Source organism: Cucurbita pepo, chromosome 8 (genome assembly GCF_057944985.1).
Source record: "Cucurbita pepo subsp. pepo isolate OVF chromosome 8, ASM5794498v1, whole genome shotgun sequence".
NCBI classification, from domain to species: Eukaryota; Viridiplantae; Streptophyta; class Magnoliopsida; order Cucurbitales; family Cucurbitaceae; genus Cucurbita; species Cucurbita pepo.
The window spans coordinates 9,573,162-9,589,422 of record NC_141805.1 but is presented as its reverse complement, the minus strand read 5'-3'; the positions used below and the strand labels follow the sequence as shown (position 1 = coordinate 9,589,422).

The 16,261-nt window shown below is 34.5% G+C and overlaps 3 protein-coding genes and 1 long non-coding RNA gene across 5 annotated transcripts; 2 read left to right on the top strand and 2 right to left on the bottom strand.

Annotated features, from left to right (window-relative positions):
- The first annotated feature begins 3,424 nt into the window (after positions 1-3,424).
- On the top strand, positions 3,425-8,093 carry LOC111800844 (phosphatidylinositol/phosphatidylcholine transfer protein SFH1). 2 transcript variants are annotated; one of them, XM_023684721.2, is made up of 11 exons: positions 3,426-3,819; positions 3,898-3,926; positions 4,588-4,671; positions 4,771-4,824; positions 5,472-5,549; positions 5,733-5,786; positions 5,997-6,056; positions 6,133-6,228; positions 6,499-6,600; positions 6,748-6,828; positions 7,567-8,093. In XM_023684721.2, the coding sequence occupies exons 1-11, from the start codon at positions 3,765-3,767 to the stop codon at positions 7,888-7,890; spliced, it is 1,017 nt and encodes a 338-aa protein (XP_023540489.1). In that variant the 5' UTR covers positions 3,426-3,764; the 3' UTR covers positions 7,891-8,093. The 2 variants fall into 2 exon arrangements, with proteins under 2 accessions (XP_023540490.1, XP_023540489.1); XM_023684722.2 differs by lacking the exons at positions 4,588-4,671; positions 4,771-4,824 and having other exon boundaries at positions 3,425-3,819.
- Positions 8,094-8,150: 57 nt separating this feature from the next.
- On the bottom strand, positions 8,151-11,640 carry LOC111800809 (WEB family protein At5g55860-like). Its single transcript, XM_023684663.2, has 3 exons — positions 11,138-11,640; positions 10,306-10,519; positions 8,151-10,204 (listed from the first exon to the last, which is right to left on the bottom strand). Exons 2-3 carry the CDS (start codon positions 10,492-10,494, stop codon positions 8,372-8,374), a joined length of 2,022 nt encoding a protein of 673 aa, XP_023540431.2. The 5' UTR covers positions 10,495-10,519; positions 11,138-11,640; the 3' UTR covers positions 8,151-8,371.
- A 553-nt stretch (positions 11,641-12,193) lies between these two features.
- On the top strand, positions 12,194-13,871 carry LOC111800146 (transmembrane emp24 domain-containing protein p24beta2-like). The gene is made up of 4 exons (XM_087126322.1): positions 12,194-12,437; positions 12,939-13,137; positions 13,238-13,345; positions 13,460-13,871. The coding sequence occupies exons 1-4, from the start codon at positions 12,219-12,221 to the stop codon at positions 13,606-13,608; spliced, it is 675 nt and encodes a 224-aa protein (XP_086982448.1). The 5' UTR covers positions 12,194-12,218; the 3' UTR covers positions 13,609-13,871.
- Positions 13,872-15,085: 1,214 nt separating this feature from the next.
- On the bottom strand, positions 15,086-15,745 carry LOC111800885 (uncharacterized). The gene is made up of 2 exons (XR_015422253.1): positions 15,670-15,745; positions 15,086-15,265 (listed from the first exon to the last, which is right to left on the bottom strand). It is a non-coding gene; the product is annotated as an uncharacterized LOC111800885 (long non-coding RNA).
- Positions 15,746-16,261: the final 516 nt, after the last annotated feature.

Sequence of the window (16,261 nt, the reverse complement as noted above, 5' to 3'; positions counted from 1 at the left end):
ATCATTTTAATCAACAACTAGTATAATTTCTAAAAATTTAAATTTCAATATTACAATATTACAATATAGCTAATAATAATAATAATAATAATAATAAATCTATCAATCAATAATTGAGGTGAAAGAAGGAAAAGACGTTGGACGGGAGAATATAATTTTGTCTTCATCCTCGTCTAATCTCCCAATATTAATATATTTTTTAAACAAATTAAAAAGTTCAAAGATGTTAAAAATTCATTAGAGTTTGAGATTTAAATATCAAATCTTTCGTATAAATATTTTAATAAAATACTCAAAACTTATTAATATATAATTGTAACTAATAACGACCTAAAAAAATCATTTTAAATATATATATATATATATATATATATCTTTATTCGATCATTTATGTGAAAACGTAACGAACGAATATTAAAACATAAAAATGAAAAAGAAAAAAAAAAGGAAATATTCTACAAACTAAATAGTGAAGGGCTTCCCATGTCTTTATAATTCAAAAGAGAATATTATTATTATTATTATTTATTTATTTATTTTATTAGGAATGTATTCTCCATTCACACCGCCCCATCTCCAAAATTGGTCATTTTTTTTTAATTTTATATTAATAAATTATTAAACTTTAATTAATAAATAAAAATACGAGTGTATTATAAACTTTAAAAAGTTTCATTAATACGTTATAATTTTTTAAGAAATTTAAAAATACTTATATTTAAAAAAATACCTATGAAATTTTAAAAATAGGAGCGGAGACCTTTTACTTTATAAATATTTCATAATAATTATTATTGAACGGTCTATTAACACCTTATAGATTATCTCTAAACTTTTTATTATTAATTTTTTAAAGTTTATGAGTATTTTTTAAACTTGGTGCTGCTGATGGTAAGAATAATTTTGCACGTTTTAAAAAAAAAAATTTAAGGTGTTTTAAGGTTTTAAAAATGTTTAAACTTTAACCGAAGTTTATAAAAAAGTTTAAGGGTATTAATGAAACTGTTGAAAACGTACGAGTATTTTTTACACACTTTTGAAAGCTAAAAGTTAAAAGGATATGTTAGGGTGTACTTTGTTCGAGGGATCTAGAGAAATGAGTTAAGTCTCGATTAAGGGGAAGCTGCTCGAGAGCTCCATAAGCCTCAGGGGAGGCTTATAATGGACTTTGTTCGAGGGGAGGATTATTATTGGGAGTGAGTCCCACATTGACTAATTTAGTGGAAGATCATGGGTTTTATAAGTCAAGAATACTATCTTCATTGGTAAGTCACGAGAGTTTATACTCAAAGTGGACAATATTATACCATTGTGGAGATCAACCCTTTATAAGGTTCAGTATTTATGAGATAAAGTATAAAATTCCCGACATCATCGTCTTGTGTTGCCCACCTAAGTATAAATACTCGTCGACAACACTATAATCTCACGAGACTCTTTAAAACCAGACTGAAGAGCAACTGATACCTTATCAAATTCGACATCACCGTCTTGTCTTGCCCACCTAAGTATAAATACGGGTGGAAAACACTATAATCTCACGAGACTCTTAGAACCAGATTGAAGGGCAACCGATACCGAGTTGAACGATAAAAAAAGGACGAAGTTAAGTGGACGTTGAACGTGAAAGGGCATGATAGTGTCCTTGGCCCTATTGAAATATAATATGTGATGGTTATTGTTAGTATTGCATGTGGGGATTAGATTAGAGCATTATAAACCCACTTCACATGCCTAAAAATAATTTCCCAATATAATTCCAAATAATCATCTATTTCACAATCATTTTCATTTTTCTTCAAATTTTTAAATATTAAAGTTTTATTGTAAATCTAAATTAAAAAATAAATTTTAATTTTAATCTTCTTAATTAACAAATTTATTAAAAAAAATTTAAATATTTTGTCGTGTCTTATTCAAACTTATTGTATAGGATAACCTCACATACATTCACCACATAATATGAACCCTTTCGGTGTAGCACTTGAACCCGAACGAGAAATTTAAAACTTGATTTTTTCCTTTAAAGTTGAACTTGTGGGACTTTATTGAAAGTGTTAGACACTGAATTTCAAGATGATTTAGAAGAGAATAATCCCGAAATTTATGAAGAATATAAAAATAAATAGTGAAAAATTAAAAAAATTGTTCAGGGATAAATTGGTCATTTTGACACTCAATTTCTAATTAGGAGTTTGAATTAGCCCTAATTAAATAATTAATTAATCAGGGTGGTGTAGCGAAAGCGTTGTGGGCCCATAAACCACAGGTCCCAAGATCAAAACTTGGCTCTAATATAGAGATGACTTTTTGTTCTCTAGAATCTAATTTTTTAAAGATTGACCCAAGTTCCGTGATCGGTCTCATATGGGGCAAGGACCTAGTGTTTCCCGGGTGATTCTGGTTAAGCCCAATCCAAACTTATTTTGACCTAACCCACCTTGAAGAAAGCATACTCTTCCTAATCCTAATCTCTAAAATTCTCGTTACTCCTAGCTTACGTACACATCATAGCATGTACAGTAATCACTTTTTTTCTCCACAAACAAATGAAACGTTGTTATCACGTGAAGATCAGATCAGATCAGGACCCAGTTGAAAATATAGAAATGAATTTAATTATAAGAAAATAAAAGCATAATGAATATGGATATGGAGATTGGAATATTAATGGACTTCACATTTCCATTAAGGTCATTCTTTCTTGGATTCCAATTGCAATATCAAATCAACATATCAAATAATTCCACAAAAAATACATTCCAACAATTTGGTAAAAGAATAAACCCATTCTTATAAACAATATTTAATATATAAATATAATTTTAAATTTTCAAAATAAAAACTAATTTTAATATTTAAATTAATATATTTTAAAAATTGAAAAAAATGAAAAAAAAAAAAACAAAAAAAGATTTTATTTATTTATTTTTTCTAAATTTTTTAAAATTTAAAAATTATTTCCTCAAAAAATGGAAAATAATAAACCTTGAAACAAATGCATATATTTCCCAAAAATAAGAATTAAAAAAAATCCAGAATTAAATAATTGATTAATTAACTTTGTTTTTATTTCTTTTCCTTTTTTTTTTTTAAAAATCAAATTACAATTATTAATATATATATATATATATATTTGTTTTAGAATCTAATGAATTATTAACTTTGTGTTTTTTTTTGGTAAAATTAAAAATAAAATCACTTATTATTATTATTATTAGTTTATCATGTTCTTCCATTATTATTTATAGAATTTAAATTACAAATTTGATATTTAAAATTATAAAATAATAAATTTTAACATTTTATAGAATTTTAAATTCTTTTATCTTAATTTTGAAAAAAAAAGGGGAATTAAAAAGTTTTATTTTTTTTAATGAAAAAATTATATTTAAAATGTTGTTTTCTTGTAGCTGTTCTTTTCAGCAAATAGTATTTGATTGACAGAGGATTTTGCTCTTCAATTTAGATTTGAAATCGCGTTTCTTCAGATTTCAATTTTTGTAAAGCGATTTCCCTCTCGTTTTCACTCTCTTCTTCAAATCAAAATGTTGTTTTCACTCTGATTCTCCCTCCCATCACATGTCCAGATTCGGGTGAACTGTGAATCATTACTAATTTTTCACTTGGAGTTCAAATCCGAGGGAGAGAGAGAGAGGATCATCTTTGAATTTGAAGCTAACCATTTCTTTTTTGTTTTCATATCTTTGAGATTCCTTCTCACTTTCTGTCCAAGTTTCTGGAAAAGGAAGGTGAAGGAAGAAATGGGTATCGCTAATCAGGATGCTATGAAGCAGTTTCAACTGCTAATCAATGAAGGTGATCTCTAGAAACTTAGTTTCGTCTTGTTCTGTGATGTGTATTTGCTAACATTTTCTTTTCTTCATCGCCTAACAGTCGATGGATCACTGAAGAACTCGTTTGAGGTTTGTTCTTTGATTTTTTATCTTTATCTACTGCGATCTGTTTTTCGATTAGATTATGGGAATAAAACAAAATGTAATGCGACATTGGAGGTTTTCGATCTTAAACTACTGTTTAGTGTTAATTTCTCGATAGCAGCTTGAGTTGTTCATTCGTAAAATTCTGTGTGACTTAGATCTGTTTCTGTGATGGCACTGCGTTTATTAATAAGAACGACATTCATTCTTGGTACGAAATGGCGCTGCCTTGTAGTTGAAGCTAGAACAAATTTAACCAGTCCAGAGAAATCAATTGATTCTTGTTTATTTTCTATTGTTTTAATCAAGATCATGATTTAGTTGATCTGGGATGTTCACTTACTTGCTTTTACACAAAAAATGTTCCATCTCAGATCAAATTTTATGAGTTCTATGAGAAGAAGATCAAATTGTTGTTTGACTGAACCAGTGGTGATTGGTTGGTTTCTGGGTGAAGTAATTGAAGTTTTGGATTGGTGAAAGTGTTGGAAGGGTTAGATTTCTGGGTGTAAAACGAATGCAGCTTCCTTCTTGAAAAGAATTTGAGCTTGAATTTTAATAACAGTAATAATGAGAAAGAAACTTGTGTGGGATAATTATAGACTACTTCCTCACGTATGAACTGGGACTGTCTTATTATCTCCAGAATATGCATCAAGGACATCCAGAAGAAACTTTGGAACGCTTTCTCAAGGCAAGGGACTGGAATGTAGCCAAAGCCCACAAAATGGTTAGATAAGTCAGTCAGCTTAGGAGTTAAGTATTTTGTTTGTTCCTCACTCACTTTTGGTTTGTTTTTTTTCTCCCTCTTTTGCCTCCAAATCTTCAGTTAATAGATTGTCTACATTGGAGGATACAAAATGAGATTGACAACATATTGTCAGTGAGTTCTTTTTCTTCTGTTATTGTTAAATAAGTGTGTGATATTTGCTATAATTATAATACCTTTTATTCCCCCAACTGATGCATATTGTTATACATTTTTATTTCATCAGTAGCAGAAGATTAAAAGAATATAAATGTAGAAACAGCCACTACTACCACCAGCAATGGCTGGAACGTGAGAAGTCTAAGCATCTTGTTTGTGGTTCAATGCCTCATTTGAAGTCTTCAGTAATGAAAAAATGGCAAACGTAGCAATTGCCATAATATTATGTCTTCGTTATTTCTACAGTTACCATGCTAGAATCTAAATTTCAATTGATATTTTGAAAATTTTGATGCCCTAGGCTTTTAGTATAGCTATATCTCTCTGTGAATCTTTTTTGTAATGAGAATCTCTCTGTAGTTGGTTTTTGGGCTCCATCTTGCTATCTTTGTTTTTGGTGGGCTGTCTTTTTTATATGCCCTTGTTTTTCTTTCATTTTTCTCACTGGAAACCCAGTTTCTTACCCAAACATAATAACTATATTGACAATAGCAAGCAGAGATGGTACCATACGTCTCATTATTATTATGTGTTGAAGTCTAAGGTTCCTTTTGGCTTTACATACTTGTACAACATTTAGTTTATACCTCGTGTTATTACAGAAACCAATCATTCCCCCTGAGCTATACAGAGCAGTACGAGACTCTCAGTTGGTAGGATTATCTGGATACTCAAAAGAGGTACATAAATAGAATCATGTTGTTCTTCAATATTTGATCTTTAACACATTTTCTAGATACCCACACGCAACATGAATTATATTTTGCTACTAGAAATTAAATCGACTTTTCTTCCCTCATTAAAGCTGTGACCTTGTTCCTCATTTATTTGCTCCTCTTTTCCTCTATGCATTATGTTTTCAGGGTCTTCCTGTCATAGCTGTTGGTGTTGGTCAAAGCACATTTGACAAGGCATCTGTAAGGATTTGCTTTCCTCTATGTTACCATGTCTGGGTAGCCTTTTCTGTAAGCTGAGAGACTAGAAAACTAATTTTGAACTTTTGAGACATGATCAAATAATATGCTCAGATAAAATACATCACATTAACTAAATATCTGACAAAATTCATTACATTGGGTATATAATATTCTCAGATAAGGGTAATTTACATGGGTTCTTTCTTCTAGGTTCATTATTATGTGCAGTCACACATCCAAATGAATGAATATAGGGATCGCGTTGTGTTGGTAAGTATTTAAGATCATTCAATCACCTTTCTGGCTTGTAATTGTTATTTAATATAAAATGCTCGGTTTGTTGTAGCCTGCTGCGACAAAGAAGCAGGGACGACATATAAGCACCTGCCTCAAGGTGTTGGATATGACTGGTTTAAAGCTTTCAGCATTGAATCAAATAAAGGTACTTCTTAATTCTTTCTACGTCACAACTACAACATTTCCTTACCTTCAGCTCTATTTTTGAATCAAATATGCACAAGTTTGAGAAAGCCAAAATTAGTCAAACTTTAGTTGATAGAATGAATTTTCCACTTTTCCATTGATGGGAAGCCCAAAACATGGTTGCTTGTTTACTCTTTGATCGTTTTCTCCTTCCGCGTATGCAGCTGTTGCTTCCTTCTACATACAGATTTCGTATTGTTAATGCTCTTTTCATTTTTGGTTAATGCAGCTTCTGACTGTCATATCTACCATTGACGACTTGAACTATCCCGAGAAGACTGATACTTACTACATCGTAAATGTTCCATATGTATTTTCTGCTTGCTGGAAGGTTTGTGGCTATATTAATTCATATTGGAGAAATGTTCTCAATATACCTGAATATACCAGAAAGAAAAAAGAAAAAAGAAAAAAATACTGGGACTGTGGGTCATCTTTAAGGGAATATGCACATGATTTATTGTGTCCTTGCTGACAGGTCGTAAAACCTCTTTTGCAAGAGAGGACAAGGAGAAAAATCCAAGTGCTACAAAACTGTGGGCGAGATGAACTGCTAAAGGCAAGCTTGCCTCTCTCTCTCTCCCCCCTCCCCCCTCCCCCCTCCCCCCTCCTTCTAGAGAAGTAAAGGTCTCTCATATTAGTGGAAAAGATATAACACCACTTTTCATTGAAAGTTGTTCCACTAGGGTGGCACTGACAGGTGGTACACTGCATCACATATCATATCCTTCTATCCCAGAAGATATGGAAGATATTGCATCACATATCATATCTGGAAGATATTGTCTTTCTTTTGAGTTTTTTCTTTCGGACTTTTCCTTAAAATTTCTACACTCTTATAAACAATGTTTTGTTCTCCCCTCCAACCAATGTGAGATCTCACCGTTGTCATTGTATTTCTTCCTGATATATTGTATTTCTTCCTGATATATGCTAATGCTTGTGAAGAATCCAAACCATCAATTGCAGATAGCTGCTTTTTTAGCAGCTCTACTGCGGAATCCAGTTTGATATCCATGTGGTTCTATACCATGTTGATTAGGTTCATCCTTTAATTTCTGAACTACATAAAGTTGCAGGGCTTAAGTGATTCACCGCTTTAAAGTTCTAGTTTCAGCTGAATGTAGTATATTTTTTCTGATCAGATTTGACCTGTAGCTTGTTCATTCCTCTGATGCTTTAACAGCTTTATATCCAGCCATGGTAGAGAATTGAAAGAACAATGTGGCATCATATGCACAAATTTCATCTTCAACATGATGTTTTATTGTTTCTGATGTCTGGAACTCATCTGTAGGTAATGGATTATGCATCACTACCACATTTTTGTCGGAAAGAAAGATCAGGATCATCTCGGCACTCTGAGAATGGAACTACAGAAAACTGTTTCTCCTACGACAGTGCATTCCATCAACAGCTCTACAATTACATTCATCAGCAAGGTGCAGTCAGAGAGCCCATTGTTCCAATCAAACAGGGATCATTTCATGTAGACTTCCCAGAACCAGATCCAAGAGACGTCGAAATCGCCAAAACAATCGAAACAGAGTTCCATAAGATGGAAAACCACAACAATGCTCTCAGCTATTCCATGAATGGCCTTAAAGTCAATGGAGACTGATGAATGAAGAACACTAATCATGTCTAGTAAGCTACACGCCTAGTGTGTTATTACTACATAGAAAGCTTATATACAGTATCTACTACTGCCATTGGTTCCAGGACAAAGCAATTTTTGTATACATTGGCTTCTCTAAACTATGCTTTAAGCTAGTCTCGTTCGAGATGCCATCAAAAGAAATGGTTCGATCCTCTTATTTTGAATTCTCAAACAAAACTAAAAGATCAATAGGAACAAGAAGTTTTAAGAACCCTTCTCAGTTCAGAGATCAAATCAAGCTTTGATAAGCAAACAAATCTCAATACAAAATGTTTCAATCAATAATCTAACAAGCCATCGCATATACAAAATCACTCATCCAGATGTTGCTTACAATTTCTGGTTACCTGAACACAAATTTACAGGCAACAAATGTACATACAATGATTATATATATCTCACCTGAATATTTCGAGTAACACGAACGTCGAGCAAAAGAATGTCACATAGACTTCTCACCAGGCAGGTAGGAGGGAGATCCACCCTCGACCTTGTTCTTTTTCCTAATAAATAACCCGCTAAGGTTCGGAAAAAGTACCTTCTTAAAGGTTTTATCTTTCTCCAACTTTTTCGAATCGACTCGTTTCACTGTCGTGTTCAGCTTTTGAAACATGTTGTGGCTCGTCTCGACTGTTTTCACTGTCGTGTTCTGCTTTTGAAGCCTATGGTGGCTTGAAGATGATTCCAAAGACAACAACTCTGTTTCAGCCAAAATTCTCGATGCAGCTTCTTCCGCTTTCTTCTGCTCTCGTTCACGCCATCTTCTGAGTTCGCCTTCCACGGCCTTCTTAGCTGCTTCTGCCATCTCGGCTCTCTTTAAAGCTTCCCCAGTTGCAGTCTTCATATCCTCAATTTCCTTCTGGGATGCTTCTAACTTCTTTATAATTTCATTTTCACTAGCCTTCACAGCTTCAACCTGAGCCAATGCAGCAGCCACTTTCATTTCTGCTAATGTGTCCGACTCCTCGACTTTCCGGCTTAACGACTCGAATTCTTCCTTAGAGATAGTGATGTTAGCCCCAAAATCAGAAGTCGAAGCTCGTGCCGCATCGGTTCTCTCAGACAGTTCCTTAATCTGATTAAGGGCTCTTGCTTCAGCTGCTTTTGCTTCTTCAGCTTCCTCCACTGCAATTCTCAGCTGCTTCTCAGCTGCTTCCATTGCAATTTTGGTGGCTTCTGCTTCCTTCCTCAATTCTTCTGCTTTCTTTTTCATCTCTTCTTCTCCTCGTCTAGCGTTCTGAGTTTCCGACGACAGCTGGTTGAGAGTCGATAGCATATATTCACAAGCACCTCTTGCTTTAGATTCTTCTGCGAGGTATGCTTCGAGTTCAGATTTGCTCTTCCGAAGCTGGACGTGCAAATTACCAGCAAGAGATTCCGCTTCGGCTTCTCTCTCCTTGAGCTCTGAATGTTCTTTCCTCACATTCTCAAGTTCCAACTTCAGAGCTTCAACCAGGCTATGGAGGGATCTTTCTTCTTCAGCTACTTTTTGTAGGGACCCTTTTGCATCATCGAGCTCCGAGGTGACATTCTTCACGGAACCTAAATCCGAAGCTTTTTTATCTTCCATTTGTTTCTGCAGTTCCCCGATTTCATTCATCGTCTCGCTCAGCTGCGATTCAAGATTCCTACTGATATCAGGATCAATTTCCTTCTGCAAAGAAAACAGTTTTTTCGCCGACTCTTCAAGAGCCGCTTTATACGACCGTCTCTGAATGTCCTTCTCCGCATATATCTTCTTTTGCTCTTGCTGTGCTTGCAGGGATGCCAGCTTGAGCTTTTCAATAGATTCTTGGGCAGCCAAAATTTCCTTAGAAAGCTCATTTTCTTTCACCTTGTGTGTTTTGAACGATTCCCCAGCAGCCGTCACCTGTTTCAACGCAGCAATTTTCGCTTCCAAAGATGCATCGGAATGTTGACGATTTTTTCTCAATTCGTGCTTTGCAGCATCTAGCTCTCTAATCGCTATCATGTACTGAGCTCGAGTTGTTTCCAAGTCTTGTTTCCAACCCGGATCATTTCCAGAATGATTGCTTCCATTTGCCTCCTCAAGCTGCTTAGCTCGAGCCTTGGCAACTTCCGAATCCTTCATGGCAGATTCTTTCGATTCCCTCAGCAACTGCAGCTTCTTGTTCAGCTCATCAACAGCTCGTTTATTGTTTTCTAGTTCAACAAGCGCTTCGGATTTCGTAATTTCAGCATTCTTAAGCTGATCCTTTAATTTTTTCAGCTCTTTTTCTGTCAAGTGGAGTTGAGTCTCCTTTGCAAACACTCTCTGTCGACACGAGAACCAAAAACATCAGCAACATCATAAACCGTTTTCTTTTACGTTTTTTAAAGAACCTAAAACAACAAATAAAGAGCTTCCATAAGAACCTCTGCAGAACGAGGTTGCTTCGTCTTCCTCACAACCGGTTGTTCACCTGAGAAAGCACCCTCACCAAACAAGTTGACAGCGTCTTTGACAGACTGGAACGGTGAACTAGTGTCGATCTCGCCTACTACTTTGGCATTCGGCGAGTGAGTTGCGATTTGATGATCCTTCACACCCATTTTACTTTTCATTTCCTACGTATTACGCAAATTCTACCTGTTCGAACAAACCGACATCAGGCGAAAGGAGTATACACAAACAACTTACAGCTACAAGAACATCAAATCTAATATAATCCTCAGATTTCTTCCTAAACTGTATCATCAATGAGAACATAGATGGTTGTACATGTTCAAAAGACCATTATTCATTTCGACAAAGCTCAGACGCTCAACATTCGATATCGATCAATATAAGTTCAAAGGATCACGAAACTAAAATCCAGATTTCACAGGGCAGTAACAGAGGAACATAAATTGCATAGGACGCAAGACGAGAAAGCAGAGCTGTCGTATAAACGGTAGCTTCCCCTAACCTAAGGTCAATGATCCACAACAATTCTTACAATTCTTCATGAAAATATTAAGAACAAGAACAAGTATCAACAAAAGTTTCCTATCCCATCAGACAAGTAACAATCAATCAGAGATGATTCTCGAGTCAAACAAACCCATAACAGCCCAACATTTCATAGCAAAGTGTGAAAGCTTCCATGGCAGCCATTTCAAGCACCAAATGACTAAAAACTTACAGCGAAACTAAATTAATTGAGAGATATTCAATGAGCAATCATGAACACAAAGAAAACCCAGAAGAACAGATGAGAAATGAAACCTGAAAATGACTCCACCAAAGCCAAGAAAACGACAAACCCTAGAAACGATCAAAAAGCGGGAAATGAAGAAGAATCACTTCATCATCATAAAATCAAACAACAACCCGAATCGTCGGCCTTGTCCACGAAGAAGCTCCATCGAACCCACAAGCCGAAATCCAAACCCCAGAAGAACAAACTCAAAAGATCGAGAAAAAAAGGAAAGAAGCCCAGAAAAAAAGAACAAAAAACCAGTACCCAAGGATCGTATGTGTCTAGAAAGCGCAAAAGGGTATTTCTCAAAACGATATAATACGCTAAGACGCAGTATCGAATTGAGAGATGGTTTTTGTTGTTCAAAAGAGTTGGGAATTGAAATGGGTGTTTGAGACAAAGTTGGAATCAGAGAGAAAGGAAGGAGAAGAAGAGGCAACATCCTCTGCAATGTTCCTCCATGCTGGCGCCTGATCCGTCCAATTTTTCCGCAATATAATGGAGAATCACGACCCACATCATTGACCCATCGCACCATTCTCAACATTCACACAGGAAAGGCTCACAAACAATGGGCTGGACTCGCTTCCACACGATCTTGCCTCCCCCAATTTTTTCAAACCTGGAGCCTCTCACTTCACTTTATACGTCGATGCAACAAACTTCCCTTTTGGAACATCGTTACTTTTTATTTGTTTCTTTCCGATATAATAATATTTGGAGGATATATTAGTGATCGTATATATTCTAGATATCATATCTTAATATTATATTCTGTTATATATATATTTAAATTTTGATTTATCTCTTTTAAACTAATAATTACATAAAATTAAACTTTTCTAAGATTTTTTTAACCATAAAACCAACCATTTAACTAATTTGTTGTTATTTGAAAAACAATTTTCATTTATTTATAGTTATATACTGATCGCAAAATCCCTAATAATTTTGAAAAAAAAAAATCTCAAATTTTTCGGGGATAAAAAAAAATAGCATAAATTATTATTATTTTTTATTTTTTTATTTATTTTTTTTTTTGTATAAACAACCCATTCCTTGAATTCATTCGATTCTGTTTATTTGTGAAGTTTAAGAAAAAAAAAAATGGAGATGGGAAGTGGGAAGTCAAAATACAGGTTTTTTATTTTCATGGCGGCTTTGTTCATATCATCACACCCAGTTTTGGGGATTAGATTTGTGATTGACAAAGAAGAATGCTTCTCTCACAACGTTGAATTCATTAGAGATACCATTTATCTCTCTTTTGTCGTCGTTAGCGTTCATACCTGGCGACATCATGCTCACAATGGCGTTGATCTTTTGGTGACCACTTTTATCAATTACTCTTCTTTCTTTTTCTCTCTTAGATTCGTCTAGATTGTTTGTATTCATTTGCATGTTTATGAGATGTTTGGCTCGTGAATTAGGGTTAAGACATTGAATCTGATTGTATATACGTGTTGCTGTTGCATACGTTATAGAGATTAAGGACTGAGCCTTTTGTTTTGCACGTATGTATGGGTGAATGAGATTCAAATTAGAGTTCTATGCATTAGGGTTCAAAAATAAGTTTTTTCAATATGTTTGTATTCATTTTTGAATAGACAGTTCTATAAAACTGGCATTTTAGTAACATTTACAGATCATAGATCTGTGATGTGATCTGTTCATCACAGTGACACAAACCTAAATATAATACAAATCAGGCTTTCCCAACTCCAATTTTATAAATTCGAGCATCGTTTTAAGACTCTCAATGTCGAAACTAAGTCATCCGTTCATGTTTTAGTCTTGTTATGATTAAATGTGATTTGCAAAGTACAGGTGAAAGGGCCTTTAGGGGAGAGAATTGAAGAAATTAGAGGGAAAACAAGTGAGAAATTTGAGTTTATTTCTCTTAGAAAAGGGCGATATCACTTCTGCTTCATCAACAACTCACCTCACCAAGAGACCATAGAATTTGATATCCATATCAATCATTACTATGAGTTCTATGATGATGATGAACAGCATGTAAAAGATGGTATTAATTCCTTTGATGAACCCTAAAGTTTTTACTTTGAAATTCATACTCCCCATTACTTTTCTGCTCATCTCATTTGGGTTTGAAATGAAATTTACAGAGCATTTGAGCCCTTTATTGGCTCAAATAAAGAAGTTGGGAGAAACCTTAGGCGTTATTGAGTTTGAACAGCAATGGTTAGAGGCACAGACAGAGCGACAAGCCAAAGGTATTGTTCATCTATTAACCCATTTGATATACAATCTATTCCTTTGTATTAATTGAAATATCAGATCTAACCAACAACTTCTAGCATTTAGTAAGTGAAGTACCTTTTTCGCAGTGAATGACGCAATGAGCACAATGGCGATTCTGAAGGCTGTTCTCGAATCAGCAGCGCTCATCGGTGCAAGCAGTCTTCAAGTTTTCCTTCTACGTCGCCTGTTCGAGAAAAAAGTTGGAAGCCTGTATTCGAGCACCTACAGAATATAATCTCATATCCATGGCAGATTCAAACTCCAGCAGACATACAACAACAAGCATGGCAGAACAAGTGCTGGAAAGGTTGAGTTTTTTTTTGTTTCTCTGTTTTTAATGAAACTAAAAGAAATCATCAAATTTGGTTTAGAGCTAAAACTATTCATCCTTATAAGATTATCAGCTTCAGATGGTTGAATAATTACTTTCTCAACGTCTAATACGCCATTATGAATCGTTGTAACGAGTATCTATGTTCGTATTATTCTTTCTTCTAATGTTTGCCAACATTTTCAACATAAATATTATGCTCCATGCTTAGAAAGCAAGAGAATATTATGCTCCATGAGGCATGGACTTTCTCTAAAGGGTTGTTTCCGAGTAATCGAAAATCTTCTACAGGGGAAAATGAAAATGGAAAGAGACAAAGAAACCATTTAACAAACAATATTAGAGATTCAATATCAGATCTAAGCAGCAACATGCGTTCTTAAAAAAACCACAAAAAAGAAGTAAAAACAAATTAGATAGCACAGGTCAGCTTATACCAACACTTCACAGCACCACAAACGAAGCACGTAAAATTCTTCACAACTTTTTTCCTCCATGAATGAAGACTAAGAAGCGAATAGTATAGCAGGCTGACTGCAATCGAAAACCAGTGGAGACGATCACAGAGCAACACGGTTACGGGCTCTGAATGCAGCAGAACCATTTCTTCTGGAACAGCAGAAAAATCATCAACGTGAGGGGAAGGTGTAACAGCTCATAAAGAAATGGTACCAATGAGATATCGCCAAATAAATCCATATCTTCCCATTTTTAAGTCATTGTTAGTTGATTAGGATAAATAAATATATAGGACTTGAGCTTCATTCCATAGTCCAAAATCTATTGCATTTCAATGAAAAATGAACACATTTAGATCATTATTGCATTTTGAAGACTAAACAAGCACAAAACTCTAGTTAATTGGAGATATCAATTATAAGATAATTCTTAGAACAGAAGTATGTATTTTAATGGAAAGCAAAGCAAACTGAAATGACAATGAAATATAAAAGGTAGGAAACTACAAAAAACGACTGTAACAACTCAAGCCCACCGCTAGTAGATATTGTCCGCTTTGGCCCGTTACGTATCGCCGTCAACCTCACGTTTTAAAACGCATCTATTAGGGAGAGGTTTGTACATCATTAGAAGGAATGTTTTGTCCCCTCTCCAACCGATGTGGGATCTCACCATGACTCCCCAAGTGTCAGTGATACTAAGAACCTCCTCTCATGAGCAATCTCACTCAAGTCTAAACCAACTACACAGTGCCTCCATCTCTTCCCATTATCTCTACTCATATCTAATTCTTAGCTAGTGACCATTATATCTTTGTCATTCTAATAATATATATTACCATAATGGCACATTGAAGTGCATGAACAAGCGGTAAATCGCGCAACAAACAATTATACATAAAGATGCGTTCAAAACATCTTACAGCTTGAGATTTGGCAGGATCTGCTGCAGGTTTTGCCTTGGGCGCGTTTCCAGGTGATTCAGGTTGGCCACCGGATTTCTTCTCATCTCTTGCCTTATTAAAGATCACAGTGAAGCCCTCTGCTGAAGCAGGATTATTAACATCCCATTCACCAAACTTAGGTAGTGGCTGACCCTTCTCCTGTTAAAATAAGCATACATGTGTCTATAACCCATCATTAATAGCAACAATCAAAAGTTAGGGTTCAAAACATTGATTATCAATCAGAACAGAGTCGAGTAATATACATAGTCGATCAAGTTCCATCAATCAATTGATAAGAAAAAACCCGATGAACATGATAATATAGAGTCCACCAGATGATAAGATCAGGCAAGAGAAACAAATTCAATTCAAAGAAAAAACATGATGGGGAAGAAAAGGTAGGCATGAGAAGCATCGCGAAATCTCCAAGAATAAAAAATGGGAAAAATCAAGAAGGCAATCCAAGACAGATAAGTAAATTGAAGAAGGGGAAGTAAATCGGATGGAATAAAATGGAATCGTGATCAATGGAGAAGGGAAAGAGGAATGATCGTACCGACATGAATTCAAGAAAGTGGGGAAAAGGAGAAGACCAAAAGATCGGACGTTTTAGGAAAGGTAGTAAGCTCTTTATATGTTCAGAGTTATGATTGTATTGATATTTATTTATTTATTTTTATTGGGATAATAAAATACTTTTTTTTTAATTCTTTTGCCTTTTAATTTATAAATTTAAAATAGTCCTTATATTGGTTTATAATTAACTTTTTTGTTAGAAGAATGGTCTCAACTATTTTTTCATAAATTAAAATTATTATTATTATTATTATTATTATTATTATTATGATTACCAATAATCCATAAACCTCTTCTAACAAAATTACTATGCACTCTTAAATCTAATAAACTTAGAACAAAATTACTATGCACTCTTAAATCTAATAAATCTTTTTTACAAAAGCAATCCATCGACAGACAAAGTAGCAACATGCAACTATCTAGCCAAATGAAGCCAAATGAAGGACGATACATCAACCAACACATCAAAAAGTATGCATTAAAGCCAAGTTGAAGCATAACGAAGATTGGGGGCAAGAGGTTGTTATGAGTGCCAGGGACACTTGAAAAGGATAGACCATAATCTCAAAAGTC

What these genes read in the sequence shown, in the direction of transcription:
- LOC111800844 (XM_023684721.2), top strand. Translation starts at nt 3,765, where the DNA reads ATGGGTATCGCTAATCAGGATGCTATGAAGCAGTTTCAACTGCTAATC. An exon ending in CACTGAAGAACTCGTTTGAG is followed by an intron (nt 3,927 to 4,587) that starts GTTTGTTCTTTG and finishes TATTATCTCCAG; the next exon opens with AATATGCATCAAGGACATCC. An exon ending in TATTTTCTGCTTGCTGGAAG is followed by an intron (nt 6,601 to 6,747) that starts GTTTGTGGCTAT and finishes CCTTGCTGACAG; the next exon opens with GTCGTAAAACCTCTTTTGCA.
- LOC111800809 (XM_023684663.2), bottom strand. Translation starts at nt 10,494, where the DNA reads ATGAAAAGTAAAATGGGTGTGAAGGATCATCAAATCGCAACTCACTCG. An exon ending in AGCAACCTCGTTCTGCAGAG is followed by an intron (nt 10,205 to 10,305) that starts GTTCTTATGGAA and finishes TCGTGTCGACAG; the next exon opens with AGAGTGTTTGCAAAGGAGAC.
- LOC111800146 (XM_087126322.1), top strand. Translation starts at nt 12,219, where the DNA reads ATGGAGATGGGAAGTGGGAAGTCAAAATACAGGTTTTTTATTTTCATG. An exon ending in ACAATGGCGTTGATCTTTTG is followed by an intron (nt 12,438 to 12,938) that starts GTGACCACTTTT and finishes TGCAAAGTACAG; the next exon opens with GTGAAAGGGCCTTTAGGGGA. An exon ending in TGAACAGCATGTAAAAGATG is followed by an intron (nt 13,138 to 13,237) that starts GTATTAATTCCT and finishes TGAAATTTACAG; the next exon opens with AGCATTTGAGCCCTTTATTG.